The 19,051-nt window shown below is 50.0% G+C and overlaps 1 protein-coding gene and 1 non-coding gene across 6 annotated transcripts in view; both read right to left on the reverse strand.

Moving 5' to 3' along the window:
* Positions 1 to 4,524: 4,524 nt before the first annotated feature.
* STPG4 (sperm-tail PG-rich repeat containing 4) overlaps positions 4,525 to 19,051 on the reverse strand; it is a 49,325-nt gene continuing 34,798 nt past the window's right edge. Inside the window, exons 6-7 of one of the 5 annotated variants that reach the window (XM_061432283.1) lie at positions 17,925 to 18,029; positions 4,525 to 14,687 (exon numbers count right to left, since the gene is read on the reverse strand). In XM_061432283.1, the coding sequence (XP_061288267.1) occupies positions 14,622 to 14,687; positions 17,925 to 18,029 (171 nt within the window). In that variant the 3' untranslated portion in view covers positions 4,525 to 14,621. Of the gene's footprint in view, positions 17,045 to 17,924; positions 18,030 to 19,051 lie in introns of all 5 variants that reach the window. The other 4 variants (XM_061432281.1, XM_061432280.1, XM_061432285.1 and 1 more) reach the window with 4 other exon arrangements.
* TRNAE-UUC (transfer RNA glutamic acid (anticodon UUC)) lies at positions 7,001 to 7,075 on the reverse strand. The gene has a single exon. It is a non-coding gene; the product is annotated as a tRNA-Glu (tRNA).

Raw genomic sequence — 19,051 nt, forward strand, 5'->3', positions numbered from 1 at the left:
GCAGTGTGTTCGTGTTCATTTATCTACCAGTTATCCCTGGCCTTGAGCGAGCCCTGGAGAGGAGGCCAGGGTGGAGCTGCACAGGTGGGGAGGGGGGGAAAGGGAGGGGCCCACTGAGGAGGTTGTGATGGGGGCCTCGGGGAGGTACTAAGGACTGCGGAGGGTGGGAGAAGGCAGCAGGGTCCTGGCAGGGCTGGCTGGAGTGGGCCTTGTTCTGGCCTGCCACCTGCCCCTCATGTGGGCTGGGAGAAGCCAGGGCTGGATGTGCCACCTGAACAGGAGAGACTGCCCTGAGGGCACGGCCAGGAGCATCTTTAGCACCTGGGGGAGCGCCCAGGGGAGGCAGGGGTGTGTGGTTAGGGTCCAAGCCACACCCAGATCAGCCACCTGCTCCGAGAGGTCCAGACAGGTTCTCTAATAGATGTTACACTGCATGTGATACATTACGCCTGTTATAAAATGTGCATCAAAGGATGACAACAGTTTACACAGGAGCCCTGCTTTCTTAGTGCGCCCCACGGGAGTATCTGGTAAGACACCCAAGGCTGCACCCATCCACCCTAAGGCTTCCCCCTGGCTCTCGGGGCTGGCCTAGACAAAGCTGCCCACTCAGCACCCTGGCCTCCTCCACTCCAACCCTCAGCCCTGTGATTGGGTCACGGCTTTGCTATTCTGGTGAGGAAGGGCCGTTCCAGGAGCTGCTGGGTGCTCAGCTTCGATTTCCCTCTGGTACTTTTTAGGAAACACCTTTAGTCTTTAGTGATTTAACAATTAGTATCAAATTGCTTGTCTCACAGCCTCACCCCCAGCTCAGGCCCCCTGGGTGAGAACTAAAAGCCTGCTACAGGCCACAGAGGGGGCTTCCCTGGTGGCTCAGACCGTGAAGAATCCGCCGGCAACGTGGGCAACCCAGGTTCAATCCCTGGGTCGGGAAGATCCCCTGGAGAAGGGAATGGCTGTCTACTCCACTATTCTTGCCCAGAGAATTCTATGGACAGAGGAGCCTAGTGGGCTACAGTCCATGGCCTCACAAAGAGTCGGACATGACTAAGCAACTAACTTAGGACTGGAAACTAAGGACTGGAAAAGGTCAGTTTTCATTCCAATCCCAAAGAAAGGCAATGCCAAAGAATGCTCAAACTACCACACAATTGCACTCATCTCACATGCTAGTAAAGTAATGCTCAAAATTCCCCAAGCCAGGGTTCAGCAATACGTGAACTGTGCACTTCCTAATGTGCAAGCTGGTTTTAGAAAAGGCAGAGGAACCAGAGATCAAATTGCCAACATCCGCTGGATCATAGAAAAAGCAAGAGAGTTCCAGAAAAACATCTATTTTCTGCCAAAGCCTTTGACTATGTGGATCACAACAAACTGTGGAAAATTGTGAGAGATGGGAATACCAGACCACCTGGCCTGCCTCTTGAGAAATCTGTATTCAGGTCAGGAAGCAAGTTAGAACTGGACATGGAACAACAGACTGGTTCCAAATAGGAAAAGGAGTACGTCAAGGCTGTATATTGTCACCCTGCTTATTTAACTTATATGCAGAGTACATCATGAGAAAGGCTGGGCTGGAAGAAGCACAAGCTGGAATCAAGATTGCCGGGAGAAATATCAATAACCTCAGATATGCAGATGACACCACCCTTATGGCAGAAAGTGAAGAGGAACTAAAAAGCCTCTTGATGAAAGTGAAAGAGGAGAGTGAAAAAGTTGGCTTAAAGCTCAACATTCAGAAAATGAAGATCATGGCATCCGGTCCCATCACTTCATGGGAAATAGATGGGGAAATAGTGCAAACAGTGGCAGACTTTATTTTGGGGGGCTCCAAAATCACTGCAGATAGTGACTGCAGCCATGAAATTAAAAGACGCTTACTCCTTGGAAGGAAAGTTATGACCAACCTAGATAGCATATTCCAAAGCAGAGACATTACTTTGCCAACAAAGGTCCGTCTAGTCAAGGCTATGGTTTTTCCAGTGGTCATGTATGAATGTGAGAGTTGGACTGTGAAAAAGGCTGAGTGCTAAAGAATTGATGCTTTTGAACTGTGGTGTTGGAGAAGACTCTTGAGAGTCCCTTGGACTGCAAGGAGATCCAACCAGTCCATTCTGAAGGAGATCAGCCCTGGAATTTCTTTGGAAGGAATGATGCTAAAGCTGAAACTCCAGTACTTTGGCCACCTCATTCGAAGAGTTGACTCATTGGAAAAGACTCTGATGCTGGGAGGGATTGGGGGCAGGAGGAGAAGGGGACAACAGAGGATGAGATGGCTGGATGGCATCACTGACTCGATCGACCTGAGTCTGGGTGAACTCTGGGAGTTGGTGATGGACAGGGAGGCCTGGCATGCTGCGATTCATGGGGTCGCAAAGAGTCTGAGCAACTGAACTGAACTGAAGCAACTAACATTTTCCCTTTTCATCTAGGCTATAGATGGTGTTACTTGCCTGCCTGGCAGAAAGGTCTAGAAAAGCTAGTCCTACCAGGAAAAGAATGGTAGGAATCTGGAGAGGGGTGGGGAGGGGAGGCTTTCCTGGCCCTGAGGAAGGCTTTGTTGGTCAGATGTTGGAAAGTCAGGCAGTGGTGGAAAGCCAGGCATTCCCTGACCTCCAGTTACAGGTCCACAGACCCCTCATTCACACTTGAGCCATCCCTGGAGAGGGAGGAGCCAGCCTTGTGTCCAACCCATGGCACCAGAACAAGGGCTGGAGTTCTGGGACAAGACTCAAGGTCTCACCGTCACCCACATGAACCTCCAGCCCACAGCCGTGTAGTGTTAACAGTGTTTATCTGCAAGCACAAGTATGAATGGAATTTCAGCCACCACCACCCAGACTTCTTTCTGCTACCACAGTACTCGTTGTTGTAGACACACCCCCTGCCCTACTGGAGCTCTCAGATGTTGTCACTGTGCAAATATTTCTTGGCCTTGCTTGGGAAGCATCCAGCTAAACAAATCTCCCCCAGCCCATGCTGCCAGCTTTCGATGACAACTGTGGAGTCAGAGAGCCTCAAGCATCAGCAATGTGTCAGACCAACCCACATGGTGCCGACTTGGGTTCTGGAAGTTAGGGAGGTCCTACTGGGAAAGTATCCCATGCCAGAAACTCCTTCGAGTTTTTATCAAGCTTTCAGTTGCAAAAAAAAGCAGAGACCCACTGAAAGTAGCCCTAGGAAAAGAGGCAAGGGGGCCCTGGAGCCCTAAAGCAGGGACTGCAGGGCACAGATCTGGGGCCAAAGCAGCTACGTATCTGTTTTTGGTGATGGAGTCAGTACCCAGAGTGAGCTCGAAGGCCCAGTGTACCCCTGGCTGGCCCCATGCCCTTGAGAAGTTACCAACCCTCTCTTTGCCTGTCTCCCCATCTGTAAAGAATAATCCTGGAATAGTGTCTGTTTTGTGGACTGTCCTGATGATTAAGAAAAACAGAAAGAGCCTAGAACAGTGCCGTGATAACCACTGGATACCATATGATGACTTTCCCTGCCCCTGCCTGCTCCCGCCTCCTCTCCCTGGTGGCTGCCTTTGCTCACTCAGAGATGCTCCCAAAGGACTGCATTCAATCCACATACCCTGGCTGCAGCCCCTCTGCACAGCTTAGCTTAGATTCTTGGGTGTGAGGATCCCATTGGTCCCACTCATTTTTCCATGGGTCTCTAATGACAATCAGCTGTGACCAGAGGACATGGGCCTCAGGACACAAAATCCAGCTGCTTGAGCAGCTGGAACTCTGGGTGAGCAGTAACGGGCCCCTTCTGAGACCCTGCATCAGCCCATCACTTCCTCAAGCCCTCCTGGGCCCTGGGTGAGATGGAGGTCCTGCTGGAGGAGACAGACAACAGAATTGGCCCCCACCCTTGCCCCTCCCTATCACTGCCACTTTATGGTACACTGTGAGGCTCCTGTCCTGGCTCTTGATGACAATCCTAACATTCTCCCTGCAATATACTAATTAGTATAAGGCACTTTGCTTATCTGTGAACTCTCTCTGACATTGCTCCTCTGGTAGTCAACAACCTAGGGAAGTGAGTTTTGTCCCCGTGAAAGGTGATACAGTTATGGTGCCTCCGCTCACTGCTTGGAACACAGCCAAGCTGAGAGTAAGGTCCCTGCCCATAGAGCCCGCCCCAGCTCATCGGATGGGAGAGAGGCAGGTAGCGCCTGTCACCGAGGCAGCAGAATGACCCCTTTGGGATCCATGGAAACATGTATCACCAGGAATCCTCTGCTCAAGTGTCACAGGGGCAGATACACGGGTCCAGAACCCCACCCCCCACCCACCCCACTGCACCAGCAGCTGCAGCCCACAGCCCAAGACCCACACTTCCAGGGGAGAACAGCCCATGCTGCCTGCTGCCCTCGCCCTCTCTGCAGCCAGAGAGGAGGTTTCTGAAACAGAGATCACTCAAGAAGTTGGAAAGTCACCGCAAAAGCAAGAGGGTTCTCAAGACGCCAGGCAAACCAGAAACAAGAAAAGGTCACCACAGGGGCTGTGCACCAGGTCATGTGACACCCCCCCCCCCCCAGCCTGCGCACCAGCTGATTGGGCCACGGGTGGTTTCCAGAACCAAAGTTCCTCCTCTGTGCACCGGCCCACCACCCAGGAGGTGGCAGGGGCCCCCGAGCGGAGAGGCCCCCAGCCTGCCGTGACTCCCCCTCCTCCCTCACACTCACTGTCTTCCCCTTTTAACTGTCTCTTTGGAATTTGGCAAGAAGTCAGCCATTGTGGGCCTCTTTTAAAAACGTTTCTCCCCCCACCCCAACCCGAACCGTTTGAGAATAGGTTGCATAAATCATGCCCCTTTACCCCTTAATAATTCAGTGGTTTGTTAAGAACAAAGGGTCTCGTCTTACGTAACCACAGCACAGTTAACAAATGAAGGAATTTGCCCTGACGCAGTATTTTCTCTCCTCTCCCATTCATATGCCACCACTCTTCTTTGCAGCCCTGTCTTCCCCCAACCCAAGATCCCATACTCCACTTAGCTGTCACATCTCCGGTTTCCTTTCATCTGCAACAGCTCCTCTCCCTCTCTTTGCCCTTCACGACATTGACAGAGCTGAAGGCTGCAGAGGGTCTGGCCTCTGAGGTGTCAATATAGTCGGAGAAAGAAGCAGTTTGGGGACTTCCCTGGCAGTCCAGTGCTTAAGATTCTGTGCTTCCATTACAGGGGCATGGGTTTGATCCCTGGTTAAGGAATTAAGATTCCCACATGCTGCATGGTGTGGCAAAATAATAATAAATTGCATTTTTTTTAATGATGCAAAAAAAAAATTAAAAAAGAAAAGGCAGTTCGTGGCTGGAGCAGAGGTTGAAAAGCAGTAGAAACTGCAGGTCAGAAAGAAAGGAGAGGAGCTGGTTGGAGGCTTCACAGGCGGCACTAGTGGTAAAGAACCTGCCTGCCGATGCAGGAGCCGTAAGAGACATGGATTCAATCCCTGGGTAGGAAGACCCCCTGGAGGAGGGCATGGCAACCCACTCCAGTATTCTGACCTGGAGGATCCTAGTAGGCTAAAATCCATGGGTCACAAAGAGTTGGAAACAACTGAAGTGACTTAGCACACACACACACACACACACACACACACACACGAGCTGGTCGGAAGAGTCAGGAAGATTAAAAAATGCAGAGCAGGTGAATCTGTAAAGACAGAGAGCTCCAAACAGAAATGGATGCCCATTTTCAAGGGGGCAGAAAATGATGGAAGCCCAAGAGTTTCATCGATTCTGTCCCAGACAACCTTTCCCACTCCTGCAGCCTGAGGTCAAGATTCCCATCTGAATCCTTTCCCCCTGGTCCTTGCAATGACCCCTCACGACTTAAGGGACCTTGGGTGCATCTCTTCCTGGTGACTCTGCCCATTCCCAGAGAGGCACACTCTCCTCTCAGTGTACACCTGGAGACCAGCCTTTGGGGGGCACATGCCAAGGTACCCACCTTTAGGGGGAGGAGCTCTGACCAGAGGCAAAGGGGCACAGGTGGGTGTGGCAAAAGCCCATCTTGCAGGAAGTCAGTGCAAGAAGGTGAGGTGACTTGCCCAAAGACCCCCATACTCCAGGGCAGTGGTCGACATGCAGGCAGTCTGCATGCGAGAACCTCGTCTACTGCATTCTTCCTGGGACACCTGCCAACCAGAGGAGGAGCACATGTATGCTGAAACGGGGACCAGAGCAGGCGTGGGGACACCACGGCAAAGACCAGCTGCCTCAGGTGTCAGCTCTGATGCCTGAGATGGATCCCTTCGCTGTGTACAGGTCACAGCATAGGTGTATTCCCCAGCTCCCTGTCCCCAGGTCCCAACTTGTATATCATGGCTGTTCAAGGGCCTACAGTTCTTAATTTACTATATTCTCTTAATAAAACTGTATGTATGCTTAATCTCATTTTATAAATTATTTTAGAGGGACTTCCCTGGTGGCCAGTGGTTAAGAATCCACCTGCCAATGCAGGTGACTGGGGTTCAATGGCTGGTTGGGGAATTAGGATCCCCAACTAAGCCCACATGTTGCAACTGTTGAGCCCTTGCAAACACGACTACTGAGCCTACACGCCTAGAGCCCATGCTCCACAATGAGAGATGCCATCACAAGAAGCAGCCCACACGCCACCACGAGAAAGCAGACCCCATTCGCTGCAACTAGAGAAAGTCCATGCGCAGCAATGAAAAGCTCATGCGCCATGATGAAGACCCAGCACAGCCAAAAAAATACTCATATATCTTCACCATTAGGATCTTCATCTACACTATCGATACATGCATCATTAAACACAACTTTCCAGAAGCTTCATTTCCATATAAGATAGAGCATATTTAAATTTTTGGAATAATGTGACCCCTGGAGCCACATATTAGAAGCCATTATTTACTTCTAATATAAGTAAAATATTAGGAGCATTGTCCACCCACCCAACCCCATTCCCCATAACTTTTAAGGTGACTTTTTTTTACTGTTTAAAAATTCTTGGCCAGGTCTCACAGCTTGTGGGATCTTAGTTCCCCAACCAGGGATTGAACCTGGGCCCATGGCATTGAAAGTGCCAAGTCCGTTCACCGCTGGACTGCCAGGGAACTTCCAACATGACTGCTCTCTAAGTGATCTTACAGAGCTTGTTTATAACATCTAACATCTGCAGTCTTAAGGTCAACCTTCCAGGAATGATTTCTAAAATCAGTAATACATTTTTTTATCTTCTCTTTCAAAAAACTTAATTCATTTCAGATGACTTTTGTCAGGACCAAACACCAAAAATGGCTGAGGTTATTTAGGCTAACAGTCCTTCCCCAGACAATTCTTTGCAGTTCAAAATAAAAGGAACTTCCATAATATAAAAGACGTTATGAAACAGGAAAGCCAAACAATCTTGAGAAAAGAAGGATAAAACTGGAGGTATCATACTCCCTGACTTCAGACTATGCTATAAAGTTTCAATAATCAAGATAGTATGCTAGCACAAAAATCAGACTCACAGACCAGTGGAACAAAAAGAGAGCCCAGGGACTTCCCTGGTTCTCCAGTGGCTAAAACTCCCAATACAGAGGGCTGGGGTCCAATCCCCAGTCAGGGAATTAGATTACACGTGCCACAGCTAAGAGTTCACATGCCATGCAACTAAGATCTGGCACCACCAAATAAATAAATAAAAATTAATATTTTTAAAAATAGCCCAGAAATAAACCCACAAACTTATGGGCAATTAATCTATGACAAAGAAGAATATACAATGAGGAAAAGACCATCTCTTCAGTAAGTGGTGCTGGGAAAACTAGACAGCTACATGTAAAATAATGAAATCAGAACATTTTCCCCATATTATTTACAAAAATAAATTCAAAGTGAATTAGAGACCTAAATGTAATACCAGAAACCATAAAACTCCCAGAAGAAGATGTAGGCAGAACATTTTCTGACATAAATTGTACCAACAGATTTTGAGTCTGTCCCCTAAGACAAAAGAAATAAAAGCATTCACCTGAAGCTACCACAACATCGTTAATCAACTACACCCCAATACAAAATGCTTTTGGTGTTAACAAAGTTAAAATTAAAAATAGGACCTTAAGTAAAAGCTTTCGTACAGCAAAGGAAACCATTGACAAAATGAAAAGATAACCTACTGAATGAGAGAAAATATTTGCAAATGACATGACCAATAAGGGGTTAATATACAAAATATAAAAACAGCTCATATAACTCAACATAAAAAAAAACCTGATTAAAAAATGGGCACAAACCTGAATAGACATTTCTCCAAAGAAGATACACAGATGGCCAGTATGCACATGAAAAGATTCTGAATATCGTTAATCAGAGAAATGCACATTAAAACCACAATGAGATACCACCTCACACCTCTTAGAATGACTGCTATCAAGAAGAACACAAATAACAAATGCTGGCAAGGACATGGACAAAAGAGAGCCCTCCTACACTGTTGGTGGCAATGTAGCAATGTGAATCGGTGCAGCCACTGTGGAAACAGCATGGAGACCTCTCAAAAAGCTCAAAATAGAACCACCACATGATCCAGCAATTCTCCTCTGCATATATATCCAAACTGAAAAAAACAAAAACACGAATTCAAAAAGATACATGCACTCCAACAGCCAATTGTAAATAGCATTATTTACAATTGCTAAGATACGGGACTTCCCTGGTGGTCTAGTGACTAAGATTCTGAGCTCCCACTGCAGAGGGCCCTGGTTCAGGCCCTGGTCAGGGAACTAGATCCCACATGCTGCAACCAAATAAATAAATAAATTTTTTTTTAATTGCTAAGATATGGAAGCAACCTAAATGTCTATAAACAAAAGATGTGGTACGTATACACAATAGAATACTATTCAGCCATAGAAGAGTGAAAATTTGGCATTTACAACAACACGGATGGGCCTGGAAGGTATTCTGCTCGGTGAAATATGTCAGACAGAGAAAGACAAATACTGTATGATATCACTTATATGTGGAGTCCAAAAACTAACACAAACTCGTGACTATAGCAAAAAAGAAACAGGCTTAAGATATGGAGAGGAAACTAGTGGTTACCAGTGAGGAGAGGGAAGGGGTAGAGGGTTAAGAGGCACAAACAATGATGTATAAAATAAATAAGCTGTAAGGATATATAATATGACAGGAATTATGGCCAATATTTCATGATAATTATAAATGGAGCATAACCTTTAAAAATGGTAAATCATTATGCTGTACACCAGAAACATCATATTGTATCAACTATACCTCAATAAAGTACAGTATTCAGTAAGCATCTGTGTGCTAACACTATAGTAGGCACTGGGACATTCACCCATTCCTCAGTAGATCCCAACTCTTATGACCCCAGAGCCCACAATCCAACACTGGCCTCAGGCCTCAGGATACGCAGATGACACCACTCTTATGGCAGAAAGCGAAGAGGAACTAAAGAGCCTCTTGATGAAGGGCAAAGGGGAGTGAAAAACCTGGCCTACACCTCAACGTTCAAAAAACGAAGATCATGGCATCCGGTCCCATCACTTGATGGCAAATACATGGGGAAACAATGGAAACAGTGACAGACTTTATTTTCTTGGGCTCCAAAAACCACTGCAGATGGTGACTGCAGCCACAAAATTAAAAGATGGGCACAAACCTGAATAGACAAGTTATGACAAACCTAGACAGTGTATTAAAAAGCAGAGACATTACTTTGCCAACAAAGGTCCGTCTAGTCAAGGCTATGGTTTTTCCAGTAGTCATGTATGGATGTGAGAGCTGGACCATAAAGAAAGCTGAGCACTGAAGAATTGATGCTTTTGAACTATGGTGTTGAAGACTCTTGGGAGTCCCTTGGACTGCAAAGAAATCAAACCAGTCAATCCTGAAGAAATCAATCCTAAATAGTTGTTGGAAGGACTGATGCTGAAGCTCCAATACTTTGGCCACCTGATGCGAAGAGCCGACTCATTAGAAAAGACCCTGATGCTAGGAAAGACTAAAGGCAGGAGAAGGGGATGACAGAGGATGAGATGCTTAGATGGCATCACCGACTCAATGGATATGAGCTTGAGCAAGCTCCAGGAGATGGTGATGGACAGGGAAGCCTGGCATGTTGCAGTCCATGGGGTCGCAAACAGTAGGGAGACGACTGAGTGACTGAACACCACCACCTTGACTTTAGCCCAGTGAGACTGATTTGGGGACCCCTGACCTCCTGAACAGTAAGAGAATAAATCTGTGTTGATTTAAGCACCAACGTCTGTGGCAATTGTAACAGCAGCCACTGGAAACTAACACACATAATTTCGTTAGTGAGCTCCCTGGGCATGGGGGTACTCTGCAGTCCAGCTCCCATGCCCAGCCCAGGAGGGGCTGGTGATCAGAAGCCTGATTAGCTGTGACTGTGCCAGGCATGTTTCCGAGCATCCCGGCCCCTTCCCAGGCTGCTCAGTTAAGTGGGGGGCACAGGTCCCTGCCTCCTTGCCTCCCGCCAAGCCCACTCTGGTGACCAGAGATGTACTGCCACTGGGTCTGAGCCCTGTTTGCTACCTACAGTTCTCAGGGATTAAGCTACACTCTGACCCAAAGCAGCCACATTGCCACCTCCCTCCACTGCTGGATGGGCCTCTCTGAGCCCCTCTCTCTCCTCAGAAGGGTGACATCCTGTTCTGGGCTCTGATACGGCCAAGGGTGTCGTCATTAAGGCAACGCAAAGACCTACTAAGAGACAGCCTTCATGTGTCCACCCCACGGGCCTCCCCTTCCTCTGGCTCCTCCTCCATCTGTCCCTGACCCATCGCTTACTTGCCACCCTCAACATCCAGGCCTCTGTCAGCTTTGGCTCATCCTACCATCCACAGTCGCGTCTTCACCAGGGAGATGGCAGACGAGCCAGGCCAGGATCTGGGTCTCTGGCAGTGGCCCCCACAAGCCCACCCAGCCCCTGTGGTCATCAATCCAGAACTCAAACCCCTCCGTTTGCGCCCAGCGGATTCTGCATGCCTGCAGCCCTGCCCTTGGGCCAAAACCAAAGATCTGTAAGGTGCCCAGCCTAGAATCAGGCTGGCAAGAGTGGCTGGGTTCAGGCCCTGCTCACCTCTCTATGCAGAACGGCCTCCACTAGAATGCACCAGCAACCTGCTTCACTCAGTCCGGTCCAGCCCCGCCCTCTTCCCTCAGGACTCAGCCAGACACCAACACGGGCCAATCTCTTCTTCTGAGCCGGAAAGTGTGACTTCTCAGGGCAACGGCGGCCCTGTCTTAAACTTTTATGGGTTGGAGGACTACCTGTGGCCCCACCTAGTTACTGGTGATTGGTGTTTTCACACTGTCCCAGCAGATATTCTCAATCTTGGCCAATCATTGCAATCACCTGGGTGTGGGGATGGGAAGGGGGAACAAAAACTACTGGGTCTGAATCTTACCAATGAGTTTGATGATGGCGGGCAATTGCCAGGCTGTGAGAGTTTTAAAGTCTCCCCAGGGGATTCTAAAATGCAGCTTAAAACAACTGATTTGGAACTTGTGGAATGTGTTTTCAAGATAACAGGGCTTCCAAAGTGATTCTAGGCTTGAGGACTGGAGTCCAGGCAGCTCGTGCTGTTTTGAGGCGGGTGGCACCGGGCAAGTGAGAGGTGGTGCTGGAGGCAGGGCCGGTTGCCTGAGCAACCTGTGGCCCTTGGTCTCTGGGTCTGGAAGGTGTCCTCTATGGGCCTAGAAAGCAGTGAGGGGGCGTTCACAGTGTGGATGAGGAGGAGGGAAAGAGGAGAAGAGAAGGGAGGAGACAAGCTGTCCCCATCAGTGTGGTGACTTCTGACATGCTCTGACTCAATGCGGAGGGAATTTCACAGGGCAACAGCAGATGATATTTGCAGCGAAGATGAGCCATTCCCTTTGGTTGAAGCCAAATTCCAAGGGCAACTGGGGCAAGTGAGTGGGAGGGGAGAGGACCAAGGGATGCTCAGGGAAGCCAGGGCAGGGACCTCGAGAAGCAAGCATCACAGTGGTCCACGCAGGAGGCCAGAGGGACCCTGGAGAGAAGGCCCCTCGGGGATGTGGGATAAACACCACATTCCCTTCCATCTCTGGGCTTTTCTAACTCAGTCTGGACCTGTCCCCGGATGCGCACAGTGGCTGTAGCTGCTAGGTGTTAATATCCCCTCTCGGAGCTCAAGCTCAAAGTCAGCCAGTCCAGTCTGTCCAGTCTCTCCACGTTGGAAAAGACAGGAGGAGGCCCTGCTCTTCAAACGCTGTCCCGGTTTTAGGCTCGTGGCAGGAAAAAGCCACCCAGAATCCCTCCGGGCTATTTGGGAACGCCTCCCACTACTTGTATGAAGTACTATTTAAAATGCCGGAAGATGTCAAAGAGCGGAAGCAAACACTGCTCTCCTCACTGCCGGGCGCAGCCAGCCCTGCTGCTAGCACCTAGGGCACAGCTTCTGTCATATCACCTGAGTCACAGAGGAGGCAGAGGGCTGTGTTACAGACAGGGGCAAGGCTGCTAGGGAGGACAGTACTGAGGTCCCCCCGGCTCCAGACAGACGACGGAAGCCACGGAGCCGAGGACGACGTTAGTGCAGACTCAAGACTCCAGGGTGTCCGGGTGGCCCTGCAGAATGTTCTCTCGCCGTTCCACCTCCAGTCGACGTCCTGGCAGGCCTCCCAAACCCCCTTCTTGCAGACCAGGCAAGAGCCATCCCCTGCTTCTTATGCTGAAAGGGTCTTCATTCTCTTCTAGAACATGGGAGAGCTGCCCTCCACCCCACCTACACACAAGATGCAGCTGGGCCCCTGCAGCTGTGTCTGTCTGCCCCAGGGGCCGAGGCCCTCCTGGCCAGATCTGGAGGGACCAGGGTGGACCCCTGACCCAAGCTGGCCAACTAGATTCTCTCTCCTGGGAACCCCGCAGTGGAATCAGGAGGGGCTGGTGACATTCTTTAGGGCGTGACATGAACAGAAAGCAGTGTTAGACCCAACACAGCCAGCCTGAGGGAGAAACAGCGGGAGGCTGAGGGAGGGGGGGAGGAACCGCTCCCCCTCACGCCCCTGGGTCGCTCTGCTGTCGGGAGATACCCCCACAGACGTGCAGCACAGTCTCCCTCCTGCCCCTGCCAGCGTGAGGGTTGCCCTGACCTTCCACCCACAAGCCCCAAAACAGATGTGATCACCGCTCACCTCGCTCCTTCTAGAGCCCTGCCCCCACTGCCCTGAGCGCCAGGCACAACCTGGCCCACTGCTCCTGGAGAAAACGCCCTCCGTCAGAACCGCCAGCATTACCTTCTGATCCTGCAGGGGCCTCTGACCCACTTGGAGAATAAAGCTGCCCTGTGGCCATCTGCTGATCAAAGTGGGGCAAGAGCAGCCACCCGAGGCAGCCGCCTCATCCTCCAAGGGGCCATTTTCTGCTCTGAAGGAACGCAATGCAGGGAGTCTCTTCCATAAAAACAAAACGTGGATAAACCCAGATGGGAGATGCAGGCCTCCCCTTCCTTGTCCCCAATGCCTACTTTACAATGGTATTTATAAGACTAGAGAACTGGGTTTTTCTCAATATAATAAAATATAAGGATTTATATTAGATTTTCTTTCTTTTAGTTAAAAAGATTCCTTCCTATTACTGATGAATGACTCTGTAGTCTCCCCATCCTTCCTTTCTCCTGACGTCATTTCCCGAGCCCATGCCCTGGCTGGAGTCCGTGAGCAGTGCTGACTGCTGGGCCTGTGATCTGCGCCTCGCCCAACCCCTTCCTGCTCCGCCTGCACCCTCCACTCTAGCTGGGCCTGTCTCCCTCTGTTCCCCTCCAGCAAATGTCTCTTCCTGCGTTTCACTCAAAAGGGTTCCTTGCCCTCCACTTTCTTCCCTCTCCTCTCTGCCTGTCTCAGTCTCCTGGTCCCAGGGGTGCCAGCCAAGCTGCCGGCCGCATGCAGCCACCCTTCCCCACTGGGGCAGTGCTGCCCTGTCTCTGCTGAGCGCCTGGGGCCCTCGATGTCAGGATCGCTCCTCCATGCACTGGGCGCAGTAATCTCGCAGTTTCCTGAGCCTAGGGTGTGTCTTCCCGGTGGGACTGCCGTCCACATGACAGCCACCCCTGAGCCGCACGCACAAGGTAACCAGGAAGAGGTCCTTGGCATGGTTCTCGGCATGGTTCTCAAAGCCTTCCTTGAGCCGGAAACTATTCCAAACTACCTTTCTGGCCTTGTCTCCCCTTTAACCCACCCTAAATTCAGTCACATGCTTCGTTCATCTTTGTCTTAACCTCCACTCCCCACCCCCAGCACAGCGCCTGGCCCGGAGCATATCGTCAAAATATTTTTGTTAACTTGAAACCACAAATGCTCATCAGGCTGAAGCAATATTGTTCTTTTCAGGGAGGTGAGATAGAGAAAAAACTATTGGGTTCCCGTCAAGTTCAGGATGGCCCTTGTTGAAGCCTCCAGGAGTCCAGGAGGAATGACCACCTCAGTGCAGTGGAGACTCAGCTAGAGAGCCCAAGGCGGCAGAGCCCAGCTGACACCTCAGGGCCCGTCCGGGTGCTGTGAGAGCAGTCCAGGGACACACCCTCTGACAATACACAGAGAGAGCATATAATTTACTGTTCAAACCAGGAGACTTCTGAGAGGGAACTGGACATTTTGCTGGAACTATTCCAGATAAGTGGGCTGGTCGGTCAGACCAGGCAATCGAATATGGTCTGTGGTCAAACTCTCCTAAAGAGGAGACAAAACAGAACTTACTAAAAACTCAAGAGCTGCTTAGGGCCAAGGTGGGGTTTATTTATTTTAAAAGCCAATTGTGTTATTGAAGAAAAGGCTGTGTTCTCGGCCCATTTTGGCTATGGTGCGGGGCTGCTTGGGGAATTGTGCTGAAGCTGTATATGCTCCCGGGCCGGGGGTTTTCTGAAAACACAGCAGAGAACAAGTGATGATATAGTGACACCAGAACCTAGAGCCTCCTGAGCTCGGCTGTGGACTCGGGCATGGCTGGCAAACCCCCACAGAGGGAGACGAGGGCTGCGCTGGTCCGGGCTGAGGCCTGTGCACCTGAGAACTGGAGCCTGTCCTCGGCTCCTGTCCCAGGAGGCCTGCTCCGGTCCCCGGCTCTCCCCAAGGCTGCAGAGATGCTGAGAGAAGGGCAGACAAGCAAGCGACAGCCCAGGGGAGGCGGGCTCACTCTTCCCCCACACCTCAGGACACACTTTCTTTGGGGCACCCCGTCCCTGTGAATGCCAGTGCCCCCAGTGACTTCACTCTAGCGGTCATGGGTTGGAGAGGATGGATTCTGAGCCTGAACAGTCGACCTCAGAAGCCCAAACTCCTGCGTTTCCATCATCTTCCCCAGTACAAACAGTGAGATGCAGTACTACCAAGGCCCATGGCCCTCAGGCGCAAGGGATGGATGAGTTCTCATTTTGAAAAGCCCTGTTTTCACTTTGATGAAATGCTTGAAAAATTCAGTTCAGTTCAGTCATGTCTGATTCTTTGCGACCCCATGGACTGCAGCACGCCAGGCTTCCCTCTCCATCACCAACTCCCAGAGTTTACTCAAACTCATGTCCATCGAGTCGGTGATGCCATCAACCATCTCATTCTCTGTCGTCCCCTTCTCCTCCTGCCTTCAATCTTTCCCAGCATCGGGGTCTTTTCCAAGGAGTCAGTTCTTCGTATCAGGTGGCCAAAGTATTGGAATTTCAGCTTCAGCATCAGTCCTTCCAATGAATCAAGACTGATTTCCTTTAGGATTGACTGGTTTGATCTCCTTGCTGTCCAAGGGACTCACAAGAGTCTTCTCCAACACGACTGTTCAAAAGCATCAACTCTTCAGCACTCAGCTCTCTTTACAGTCCAACTCTCACACCCATGCATGACTCTTGAAAAATTATTCAACCAACTATTTAAACAAAGCTCCTCTTATGTCATGGTAAGATGCCAATGAATGTCATTCTCGTTGATTTCTTAGGTCAGTGTTGTCTATACTGAGGTGCACGCAATATTCTTGAATACCCCAAAATTTTATCTTAGAGAGACAACGGTACCTCTATGTATGGTTAAGGAAAGGGTCTTAATGTCAGACAGGCCTGGATTCAAGTCCTATGGATTCAAGGCCATGTATCCAACCATGAATGGCTCGATATGACACATGCTTCCTACTCCTCACCCATCAAATAAGGTTTTGAGGTTCACGGGGGGCCCCCAGGGACAGACAGCACCTGCCAGGCTGGCAGCAAGTACCACTCCACACACCAGTCACCACCACTATTATGAGTCCCTATTATCACCAGCTTGTCACTGCCATCCTTCCCTGCAGTTTGCTATCTCTGCAGGAAGCAGAGAGAGTACAAACAAGATTACCAGAGCGGTCAGCCCAGGGTGCACGAGGTCAGCTGCCTGCAGAAGCTGCTTTAAATGACAGGATGTTTCCCTGGCCAAATGCAAAGGAGCAGCTTGGGAATCTAATCAAGTCCTGGCCAGACGTCAAAGGAAGCTGAAGCCCTTGTTAGTGCTCTTAATGAGGAAGCTGCCTGTGTGTGGAGTCCAGGAAGGCCAGTGCCTGAACAGGAGGTTCGGGGGCCTGCACCCCAAAAGGCCATCCTTCGGGAAGCTGCCGGCCGTAGTCCTCAGACCTTGTGAACATCCAGCTCTGTCCCCCAACCCTGATGTCACTGCTACCAAGCAAACTCCGCTGTTTTTTGGCTTCCTTCCTAGTTTCCTACAAGGGGAGACGCCCCATGGAGCACCGGCTCTAGACACCAGCCCCCTCGCTAGACACTTGTAAAGGAATACCACCACCTTCCGGCTTCTCCATCAGTCTCTTGGGATTTTGGTTAGCATGACTCCAACTTCCTGAAGAAGCTCAGCCCTGTGAGCTTGACTGACAATCTGTTTGGATCATGATCATGCCACTAGGGTATGAGGATCTGCTGAACAGAACCACTAGCCTCCAGCTGTCTGTCTGTCTGTCTGTCTTTAGTCTTTCCGGTAGGGCCTCCCCAATCTTCCTCTGGAGAAAGACCGAATTAACCATCTCAAATCCGGCTACAAACCAGTGAGTCTGGGGGACTTTCAGACTGAGGAACAACAAGGCCACAGGAATGAAAACTTTAAATAATGAAACAAACAACCCAAGCCACATTCATAAGCTCCATGTTGTGCTTCTGCCATCTTTCTTGGTCTCCTCTAGGCCTCCGAGGCTCTCACCCCCTCCCAGAATCTACCTCCTTGCATATCTCCATGGACTCAAGCCTCTTCCCTGTCTGTCCTCAGTCCTCGGGGGCAGGATGATGGGTCAGGACTCAAGAGTCTGCTTTGGTTCAAAGACAATGTTTCTGCTGTGACTTTCCGTTCCCAGAAGGCACACGCACAGCACGGCAGTTCTGTACGGGCCCACCGCTGGCCTCTATTTGTTAGAGGGGTTTCCCCACAAAGCAGCCAGGACATAACGTTGATGGCTAATCCCTGTGCTGGCTGTTCTCACCTGGACTCATAATTCAGCCATGGTCTTTGGGCCTGGAGTCACTTTAAGCCTGAAGCTGGCTGAGGGCTTATTTAGTGAGCTCGATACTCTGCTGCCTTATCAAGCAATCTTAATGTATATACACTAGAACTGTGGGGCTTCCCAGTGGTAAAGAACCTGCCTGACAACGCAGGAGACATAAGAGATGCAGGTTCGATCCCTGGTTTGGGAAGATCCCCCGGAGGAGGGCATGGCAACCCATTCTAGTATTCATGCCTGGAGAATCCCATGGACAGACGAGCCTGGTGGACTACAGTCCATAGGGTCACAATGAGTAGGACACAACTAAAGCAACTTGGCACACACACGTGCACACTAGAATTGTATACAACTCTACGGCTCCCATCCCATTCCCAATGCCCACTCCACCCCCCACCCCACCCCCCACAGCAGCCACAACACCTACAACCATATCTGCCTTTTAGGACACTTACTGAACAGGCAGGCAAGAATCGAGGTACTCTGGATTGAAAACAAGAAGTTACAGAACCTGCTGAAGGTATTTTCAAGTCATAATGACCCGGTCCTGGGCCTTCACGCTGTAGAAAAAAAAAGTTTTTGTTTCATAAATAATGATAGCTGATATATTTTGATGTTCTACTTGTCTTTTACGAATAAACATATGAATCAGTGTGATATGGTAGAAAAATCCCCGGACTGGGACATGGAAGATCGTGTTAAGGTGTGCCCTGGCACCAGGCACTGTGAAATGGGAATAATACCTGCTTTTCCTGCTTTACCTGCCTTGTGGATGACTGTGAAGACTGCAGGGGAAAAGACATGTGGAAGTCTCCCCTCTCCCTGCCTGGATACCCTCGCCTCTCCCAGGCCCCGTGCCCACACCAGCAGGTCTCACTCCATTCTTGTCCCACTGCTGATGGTGACTTACTGCTCTGGGCTGTTAGTTTTATAAAACACACTTATTCCTTCACACAAATGCAGCATATGTTCTCTTAGTCCCCCAAAAAAGTATTCATAGCAATTCACTGCCCTACATAGAATGCCATGCGATTAACATAAGTAGATGAACACAATTTTAAAAAGACAAACAGCTCAATAGAAAAGTTAGCAAAAGGCAACTTACAGAGAGGAAATGCAGTGAGGAAACTGCGAGTGAGGCGGGCGGAGCTCTAAGGTCATTAATAACAAACTCACTGGAAAAGACCCTGATACTGGGAAAGACTGAGGGCAGGAGGAGAAGGGGACGACAGAGGATGAGATGGTTGATGGCATCATTGACTCGATGGACATGGGTTTGGGTGGACTCCGGGAGTTGGTGATGGACAAGGAGGCCTGGCGTGCTGCAGTTCATGGGGTTGCAGAGTCGGACACGACTGAGCAACTGAACTGAACTGAAGTTCTAATTAAAAGAACAATGAGATATACTTTTGTTGGGGTCAGGAAAGAAAGAAAGAGATAAAGGAAGGAAAAAAGGAAGAAGGGACGGGGAAGCCAAAACCTTTTGCGGGGGAAGGGGTATGGGGGTGGGTGGAGCCCAGGGCACGCACAGCTTGGCTTGCAGGATCTTGGTCCCCAGATTAGGGATTGAACCTGCGCCACC

The sequence above is a fragment of the Bos javanicus genome, chromosome 11, assembly GCF_032452875.1.
Source record: "Bos javanicus breed banteng chromosome 11, ARS-OSU_banteng_1.0, whole genome shotgun sequence".
In the NCBI taxonomy this organism is placed as follows: domain Eukaryota; kingdom Metazoa; phylum Chordata; class Mammalia; order Artiodactyla; family Bovidae; genus Bos; species Bos javanicus.